The following is a 10,000-nucleotide window of genomic DNA, read 5'->3' on the forward strand; positions in this document are numbered from 1 at the left end:
TGTATGTGGAATAACTGAAACAAAATGGAGAGGAGAAAGTGTGAGAGAATGGGAGTATGGATGGGGTATATGTGCAGGAGTAGATGAGAATGAGAGGGCAAAGGAAGGAGTGTGTATAGTTGTGAGTAAAAGATGGAAGAAGAGCATAAGACAGTATGGATCAGTTGGGTCAAGGATTGTGTGGGTAAAGTTGAAAGTTGGAATACAAATGTGGGCGATTGTGTGTGTGTATGCGCCAACGCAAGATCGTGCTAGAAGAGTGAGAGAAGAGTTCTGGACAAATGTGGAAGTGTGCATGGAAAAGTTTGGAAGGAATGAGAGAGTGTTTTGATCGGTGATATGAATGGTAAAGTTGGTAATGTGAAGGTGGATGGAATAGTTGGTGAGTGGGGTGTGCCTGCTGAGATAGATGAGAATGGGAGTGCGTTAGTGGACATTTGTGCTGGGAGGGGGTTGGTAATAGCCAATACCCTCTTCAGGCATAAAATGATCCACAGGTATACATGGCGAGTGATGAGAAGGGTGGGTGGTGAACTGAATGAAAGGAAGGCAATGATTGATTATGTGTGTGTGGATGAAAGGATGCGAAGATGTGTAAAGGATGCAAGAGTGTATAGAGGTTGGGGGAGTGGACTTTCTGACCACTACTTGGTGGTGGCCAGAATTAGGATGCAAGTAAGATGGAGGAATAGAAGAAGGGAAAGACGAGAGGAAGGAGTAGTTGCAAGGAGAGTGGAAAGGTTACAAGAGGATGAGAAAAAGGCAGAGTATAAGAGAGAAGTGGAGGAACGATTGGGCAAATATGAATTGGAGCAGATGGGAGACGTGGAAGGTGTGTGTAAGATATTTACAGAAGAAATATGTGCAGCATGTGATGTGGTGTGTGGAAGGAAGAGAAGACGGAGGGGGGTGCAAGGAACAGCATGGTGGACTGAAGAGGTGAAACAGGCTGTGGCACAAAAGAAGAAAGCATACAATGAATGGATGAGAAATAGGGGCGTGGAAGAAGCTGAGAGGCGGAAGAGAGTTATATGTGGAAAGGAAGAGAGAGGTGAAAAGATTAGTAAGAGAGAGTAAGAAGAGAGTGGATGAGGAATTTGGAAGGAATTTGAGTGTAAAGTGGAGGGACTGTAAGAAAATGTTCTGGAGAGAAGTGAAAAGAGTAAGACAGGGTGGAAGTGAAGTTAGCAGGGGAGTGAAAGATAAACATGGTAGATTACTAGTGGAGAAGGGAGAAAAAGTGAGCAGATGGAGAGAACACTTTAAGGAATTGTTGAACGTAGAGGATGGAAGTAATGCGAGTATAAGTGGCTGGGGAATGGCTGGGAGAAGGAGGGAGGTGAGAAGACAGGAAGAAATCAGTAGGATAGAGGTTGTGGAAGCAATGAAGAAAGTTAAATTGGGGAAAGCCCCAGGAATTGATGGAGTGTGTGGTGAGATGCTGAAGCATGGGGGAGAGATAGTAGTAGAATGGATGTGGAAGATGTGCAGATTGGCCTGGGAGGAAGGTAGAGTCCCGAAGGATTGGAAGTCAGGTATAATTATTCCCTTGTACAAAGGAAAAGGGGAAAAAGAAGTGTGTGGTAATCATAGGGGCATTTGTCTTCTTAGTATAATAGGAAAAGTGTATGGTAGGATACTTATAGACAGAGTTAGAGAAAGAACAGAGAAATTAGTTGGAGAAGAACAGGGAGGCTTTAGGAAGGGAAGAGGTTGTGTAGATCAGATATTCATTCTTAGATCTTTAGTGGAAAAGTTTCTAGAGAAGGGAAAGAAGTTGTATGCGGCTTTCATGGATTTGGAGAAAGCATATGACAGGGTGGATAGACAAGGATTGTGGAAAGTGTTAAGAATATATGGAGTAGATGGGAAGTTGCTGAATGCTGTGAAGAGTATGTACGATGGTGCTAAGGCTGCAGTGCGTGTGGATGGTGAACTAAGTGAATTTTTCTCTTTGAAAGTTGGTTTGAAACAGGGATGTGTCATGTCGCCATGGTTGTTCAATCTGTACATGGATGGGGTAATAAAAGAGGTACAAGGTAGGGTAGTGGATGTTGGAGTGGCCCTGGTGAGAGAGGATAGTGTTTGGAAACTCCCTGTACTGTTGTTTGCAGATGATACTGTGTTGTTGAGTGAAGACGAAGGGGAGCTGCAAGGCTTGGTGGATGAGTTTGAGAGAGTGTGTAAGAAACGGAACCTAAAGGTGAATGTAGGGAAGAGTAAAGTGATGGTCTTTGAGAGAGGTGAAGTCAGTGAATCTATAGCGAGGTTGGATGGTGAGGAATTGGAAAATGTGAGTACGTTTAAGTATTTGGGTAGTGTGATGAGTAAGGATGGAGGTTTGGAGGGTGAAGTGCTTGAAAGGGTACAGCAGGGAAGAAAGGTTGCTGGTTCCTTGAAAGCAGTGATAAGAAACAGGGAAGTGAGCATGGAAGTGAAAAAGTTACTACATGACAGTATTGTGATACCAACTCTAACGTACGGAAGTGAAGCTTGGACATTGTTGGAAGGACACAAGTCAAGAGTGAGAGCAGTGGAAATGAGTTATTTAAGAGGAGCCTGTGGAGTCACGTGGAGAGACAGGCTGACGAATGAGGATATAAAGGAGCGTTGTGGTGTTGATGTGGATGTGATAGGAAGCGTTGTGAGGAACACACTGAGGTGGTTTGGCCATGTGGAGAGGATGGAGGGTGAAAGACTGACGAAGAGAGTGTATGTGAGTGAGGTGGAGGGTGGAAGAGGGAGGGGGAGACCGAGGATGAGATGGAGGGATGGGGTGGAGAGGTATATGAGAGAGGGGGGTGTGAGTTGGGAGCAGGGTAGTGAAATGGCGGGGGACAGGGCGACTTGGAGGCGATTTGTTTGTGGCCACCCCAAACGGGATTGAGGCGTCTGGCAATAGATAGATAGATAGATTATTGTTGTTATTATTATGATTATTATTATGATTATTATTATTGTTATTATTATTATTATTATTATTATTATTATGTACTGTATGTAAGGTATGTATGTATGTATGTATATGTATGTATGTATGTATGTAAGGTAAGTATGTCTGTCTGTGTACGTATGTATGTATATATATGTATGAATTTATGTCTGTCTCTGTATGTACAGTATGTAAGGTCAGCATCTATGTATGTACGTATATATCGGTGTGTGTGTATGCATGTGTGTGTATGTGCGTGTGTGTACTTCCCGTCTCTCTAACCTTGACGGAACCAGCAACAGAAATACTATGAGCGTAATTTGTCATATTCTTTCATTATTTATCAATTTATTTTCTTTTTTAATTATTTTTTCTGATTTTCTTGTCTTTCTTTTTGTATTTCTTCCTTTTCTTTGTTTTTTCTTCATCTCCTCCTCCTCCTCCTCTTCTTCCTCCTCCTCCTCCTCCTCCTCCTCCTCCTCCTCCTCCTCCTCCCCCTCCTCCTCCTCCTCCTCCATTTTCTTATCATTATTTTCTTCGTCTTGCTTCCTGTTTTCTTCCCTCCCCCTCCTTCCTTCCTTCCATCCCCCCGTCTCCCTTGCCTCCCCCCTCCCCCCTTTTTACCTCCCCTTCCGGCAAAGTCACTCCACTTCTTACACCTTCTTCCGGCTTTCCTCCCTTCCTCCCTCCTTCCCTCCCTCCCTCCCTCCCTCCCTCCCTTCCACAAACTGACCACGGACTTGACCTAAATTCTCCTTTCCTTCCTTCCTTCCTTCCTTCCCTCCCTCCTTCCTTCCTTCCCTTCCTCCTTCCTTCCTTCCTTCCTTCCTTCCTTCCTTCCCTCCTTCCTTCCTTCTTTCCACCATTCATTCATTCATTCCTTTCTACCTTCCTTCCTTCCGTCCTTCCTTCCTTCATTCCTTCCTTCATTCATTCATTCCTGCCTGTCTGCCTTCCTTCCTTCCTTCATTCATTCATTCATTCCTGCCTGTCTGCCTTCCTTCCTTCCTTCCTTCATTCATTCATTCATTCATTCATTCCTGCCTGTCTGCCTTCCTTCCTTCCTTCCTTTTTCCACTCATTCATTTTTGTCTCATTCCTTCTTTCATTCCATCATTCCCTCCTTCTTTCCTTCCTTTCTTCCTTCTTCTTCATTCATTTTTGTCTTTCCTTCCTTCCGTTCTGCCTTCCTTCACAACTACCCTTCTTCCATCCTTAATTCTTTCCCTCACTCTCTTACTCCTTCTCTTCCCAGTCATCCTCTTCCTTCCTTCCCTCCTTCCTTCCTTCCTTCCTTCCTTTCTTTCATTCTTCCTTCGTTCTTTCCTTTCTTTCATTCTTCCTTCCTTCCTTCCTTTCATTCATTCTTTCTTTCTTCCTTCCTTCCTTCCTTCCTTTCATTCATTCATTCTTCCTTCCTTCCTTCCTTTCTTTCATTCTTCCTTCCTTCCTTCCTTTCTTTCATTCATTCATTCATTCATTCATTCTTTCTTCCTTCCTTCCTTTCTTTCATTCTTCCTTCCTTCCTTCCTTTCTTTCATTCATTCATTCATTCTTTCTTCCTTCCTTCCTTCCTTTCATTCATTCATTCATTCTTTCTTTCTTTCTTCCTTCCTTCCTTCCTTCCCTCCTTCCTTTCTTTCATTCTTCCTTCCTTTCATTCATTCATTCATTCTTCCTTCCTTCCTTCCTTCCTTCCCTCCCTTCCCTCCCTTCCCTCCCTTCCCTTCCCTTCCCTCCCCTTCCCTCCCCTCCCTCCCTCCTTTCCCACAACCAACCCTCGAACTTGACCCAAATATATAGAACAGGGAAGGTCCATCTGTTTCTCTCTCTCTCTCTCTCTCTCTCTCTCTCTCTCTCTCTCTCTCTCTCTCTCTCTTCCCGTATTCCTTCTTCCATTCTTCTTCCTTTCCCTCTCGTCCTTCCTTCCTTATTTCCTTTATCTTTCATTCAGAGAGAGAGAGAGAGAGAGAGAGAGAGAGAGGATATTAAACTGTCCGGCATTCCTATATATCTTAGTCACACACACATACACACACACACACATACACACACACACACACACACACACACACACACACACAACCAGTAAGTTCCTATACCTAACACTGTTCTTCATATTCTCTCTGTCTCCTCTCTCTCTCTCTCTTTCTCTCTCTCTCTCTCTCTCTCTCTCTCTCTCTCTCTCTCTCATCTTTTTCTCATTTTTCTTCTTTGGTCATTATCGTTACTGCTCTTTTTCCTTCCTCCTCCTCCTCCTCCTCCTCCTCTTCCTCCTCCTCCTCTTCCTCCTCCTCCTCCTCCTCCTCGCCACACCCCTCGTATAGACAGACAGACAAGGCTGAGTCAACTGTGCAAGTATTTGTCAACGTTCTCTCTCTCTCTCTCTCTCTCTCTCTCTCTCTCTCTCTCTCTATGAATGCATCTATCTATCTGTCTGTCTGTCGAGCTGTCTCCATATCCAATACATATCAGAGAGAGAGAGAAAGGGAGAGAGAGAGGGAGGGGGACACACACACACACACACACACACACACACACACACACACACACACACACACACACACACACACACACACACACACACACACACACACACACACACACACACACAGAAAAAAACATGGACCTTGAGACATGTTAACCAAGCGGAAGGAGTTTTGGGGGAGGGTAAGAGATGAAGAGCCTGTGTTTTCATGTGACCGAACTGGACAAACTTGTAAGCTTGATTTGACTAGTAACCAAGAATCTGTGACTCCCTTCTGTTCAGTTGATGGCCAGGTGTAGTCAGACTGTAGGGTTATTTTGACTAGTGACCAAGGAGACTCATTCCTACCTCATAGCAAAGATACGTAACCCCATCCAGCTCAGTAGATGGTCAGGTGTAATCATATTGGGGGGGTTGATTTGACTATTAACCAAGGAGATTCGTTCCTACATCTTTTCCATGGCACATATTCTTGACTCGCATTATATTGTAGTGTTAATGGAGGGTGAAAGACTGACGAAGAGAGTGTATGTGAGTGAGGTGGAGGGGGAAAGAGGGAGGGGGAGGCCGAGGATGAGATGGAGAGATGGGGTGGAGAGGTATATGAGAGAGGGGGGTGTGAGTTGGGAGCAGGGGAGTGAAATGGCGGGGGACAGGGCGACTTGGAGGCGATTTGTTTGTGGCCACCCCAAACGGGATTGAGGCGTCTGGCAATAGATAGATAGATAGTTAATTAATCTGTACAACTCAGTTCACACGAAGATGCCTCCACTGTGGCAGGTCTCCATGCCTCTCCCTCTGCCCCGTGCTACACAGGCATCTGGTGGCGCTCAGGACTGGCTCGTCACACTGCCATATTGTACAGTGTCTACCTGTCTGAATTTCTTTGTTCCCCGAACTGCGTCTCTTCGGAAGTCGCTTCCCCGGAATAGCTTCCCCCCAAACCCCAACCCACAGCAGTTCAAGACACACCGTTGCAGATTTTTTTTATGAATGGAGGACACGTGTAACCAGGTGTACGGATTATTTTTTTTAATTAATTTGTTTTCATTTCTTTGGATATCTTCTGTTAAAATAAAAATCAAGATCGACAGATGACAGTTTTCCAGTTTTAGATCAGTTCGGAGTGAAATAGGTATATATAGTTTGCGCCCTGGTGCAAATTACACTGTTTAGAGAGAGAGAGAGAGAGAGAGAGAGAGAGTTTTCACTTCTGGAAACCTATAATGATCGTATTCTCCTAGAAGAATGTGATGCTTGGAAGACAGTCAAGATAAAATGCCTTCCTGGAAACTGAGGCGGACACCGCGGAAGGAAGGGGGGGGATGCTGTGTTTGCGTGTGCGTGTGAGTACAAATATGAGGGTGCTTGTGTGTGTGCGCGCATGTACGTGGAGCTATGAATGTGCTTGAGAATGTGTATGTGTGTGTTTTGATTTTACGTACATTCTAGAAAATATGTACAGTACATGTATTGTATTCTAAACATACACACAAATATATACGGAAGAAACAAGACAGACAGTATACATACACTCCCAACACCCAAAATACACACACACACACACACACACACACACACACACACACAGAACATACTCACAGGCAGCTGGACAAAAGTAGAGTTGCTGATGGCTGGAATGGAGAGTCTGGGCACGACGGTCCTGGGTCTGCCCGCGCCTCCTTGGTTACTATTCTGGAAGGCGAGGGGGCCCTGGAGTTCAGACGGGAGGGAGTGCACGAAGGTCTGGAATTGGGGGTCTTCGTGGCGGTCTAGGAATTGGCTCGGCGGTCTGTTGGCTGGGACCCCCACAGGATGGCCCCCTGGAATGTCCGGCAGGTGTGGGTGTGGGCGTGGGCGTGGGTGTGGGTGTGGGCGTGGGTGGAATAGTGGGTGTGGGGAGCCAGGGAGACCATGATATAAACTGGGGTCCAAGACAGTGACGTTGAATACAGCTGGATGCGCCATACTGGAATTATTTGACCTTTTTCGTTTCTCACCTTCTTTCTATTTTTAATTTTTTTTCGATTTTCTGGCACCTTTGACACCTGGCACCGCTCCTCACCTGACACACTGATGCCTCTGACACTCACCGTTCTTTCACCGTTGCGGAATGGGCACTGTTAACGGTACTTTCACGGTTACGGAGCCAAATACGGTTATGGTGCGAGCATGGTTACGTGTCTCTGTTATAGTGCTGAGGTTAATACATTTTCACCGTTACATCTTTCACTGTTACGGAGACGACGGTGTGACGGATCAGGCACTGTTAACGGTACTTTCACTGTTACGATGCCACAGATTTCTATATATATATTTTTCACTGCATGGTATAATTCTGACATATATTATTTTCACTGTTGCTGTCACTGTACTCCTACATATCACTGTTAATCCTGTCACTGTTACGGGGACACTGTTAACGGTACCTTCACTGTTGTACCGAACACTGTAACGAAATTGGCTCCCTTATTCTTTTCACCGTTTAAGACACTGTAATGATCAAGGGACTGGTACTCTCTGCACTGTACTCCTCTGTCACTGTTAACGGTACCTTCACTGTTCTACCAAACACTATACTACTACATGGTCATTGTAACATCATCTTCACTGTTACGGATTAAGTACTTAGGGTTGCACTGTAATGGTATGGACAGCGTTACATATAGTACAGTGTTATTTCACTGTTATAGGGATTTCACCGTTACTTCAGCGTTACATAGAGTACACTGGTAAATCACTGTTACTTGTAGTACACCGTTATTTCACTGTTCACACTCCTCCCACTGTTACATTGAGTACACTTGTCTCACTGTTACATGCAGTACTTAGTTATTTCACCGTTACATTGAGTACACTGTTGTCTCACTGTTAACGCCTCTGTTACATGTATTACACTCTTAATTCACCGTTACCTCACTGTTACATATAGTACACCATTACATCACTGTTACATAATATTTCACCGTTCCTTCACTGTTGCACTCACCCTTCTATTACGTAAAAAATATTATTATTATTATTATTTTTATTATTATTATTATTACTATTATTATTATTATTTTATTATTTTGTTATTATTATTATTTTTATTATTATTATTATTATTTTATTATTATTATTATTATTATTATTATTATTCGGTCCTCCAGTTGATTTCGTTCACCCTTGGAAAAAAAATCAGAAAAAAAAAAAAGAACAGTAAAGCACGTATTCCCATCGGGTAAGGAAGCTTCCTAACACCTCTTCCTTAGCGATTTATTTTTAACTATGGCTAGTTAATATCCTTCTGCACGTTATTTATGCTGAGTATGACCACATTGGAGGGATTTACGTAGCACAGAAGAGGACAGTAAGGTGGAATGAGCAAAATAAATCGCTTAGGAATAGGTGTTAGGGAGCATCCTCAGCCGACGAGTCTCCTTGGTTACTAATCAAATCAGCCCTCCATTCTGACTACACTTGGCCATCAATCGAGCTGAAAGGGGGCTATGGAGCTTTATCAGGGTAAGGAAGCTCCCTAACACCTCTTCCTTACCGATTTATTTTTGGATACGACTGCTTGACATCGTTGTGTATGTTATTTATGCAGAGTATGGTGATGTTAGAACGATTTAAGAGACACAGAAGAGGACGGCGAGGTGTAATAAGCAAAATAAATCGCTTAGGAAGAGGTGTTAGGGAGCTTTCTTAACTTACACGAATGCGGGTCTATAGCACGTAAGCAAAATAAATCGCTTAGGAAGAGGTGTTAGGGAGCTTTCTTAACTTACACGAATGCGGGTCCATAGCACGTAAGCAAAATAAATCGCTTAGGAAGAGGTGTTAGGGAGCTTTCTTCACTAACGAAAATATGGGTCTATTTCACGTAAGCAAAATAAATCACTTAGGAAGGGGTGTTAGGGAGCTTTCTTGACTTTGAGATTCCGGGTCTATATCACGTAAGCAAATAAATCACTTAGGAAGGGGTGTTAGGGAGCTTTCTTGACTATGAGATTCCGGGTCTATATCACGTAAGCAAAATAAATCGCTTAGGAAGGGGTGTTAGGGAGTTTTCTGGACTATGAGATTACAAGTCTGTCTCACGTAAGCAAAATAAATCACTTAGGAAGGGGTGTTAGGGAGCTTTCTGGACTATGAGATTACAAGTCTGTCTCACGTAAGCAAAATAAATCACTTAGGAAGAGGTGTTTGGGAGCTTTCTTCACTACCGAACGGACTGCCTTCCTCTGACACACACACACACACACGCACACTCCCTCCTCCGGTAAAGTCCTCGAGATACTGGGGCTCACTCACGCACACACGTACACACACACACACGCACACACGTTCACGCAGGATATCCACGTGCTTTCCAGAAACGTTTACCTCACACGCGCGTGCACACAAGCATATATATACACACACAATGTACACATGTGCACACGCAAACGTTATATACACACACGTGCACACAAACTTTATATACACACACACGTGCACACAAGCATAGATATACACACATACACATACACATATATATTCACACGGACATAAATACATTCATACTCGTACATACGTACATACACTGGTGCACA

General features: G+C 43.9%; 1 protein-coding gene across 1 annotated transcript in view; it reads right to left on the reverse strand.

Annotated features, from left to right (window-relative positions):
* Window positions 1-7,388, reverse strand: part of spz3 (Spaetzle domain-containing protein 3) — a 59,857-nt gene extending 52,469 nt beyond the window's left edge. The window contains exon 1 of the mRNA XM_080265901.1: window positions 7,023-7,388. Coding sequence (XP_080122027.1) covers window positions 7,023-7,388 — 366 coding nt within the window. The remainder of the gene's footprint in view (window positions 1-7,022) is intronic.
* Window positions 7,389-10,000: the final 2,612 nt, after the last annotated feature.

Source organism: Coenobita brevimanus, chromosome 17 (assembly GCF_032717465.1).
Source record: "Coenobita brevimanus isolate Jiangsu-jjx chromosome 17, ASM3271746v2, whole genome shotgun sequence".
Taxonomy (NCBI): domain Eukaryota; kingdom Metazoa; phylum Arthropoda; class Malacostraca; order Decapoda; family Coenobitidae; genus Coenobita; species Coenobita brevimanus.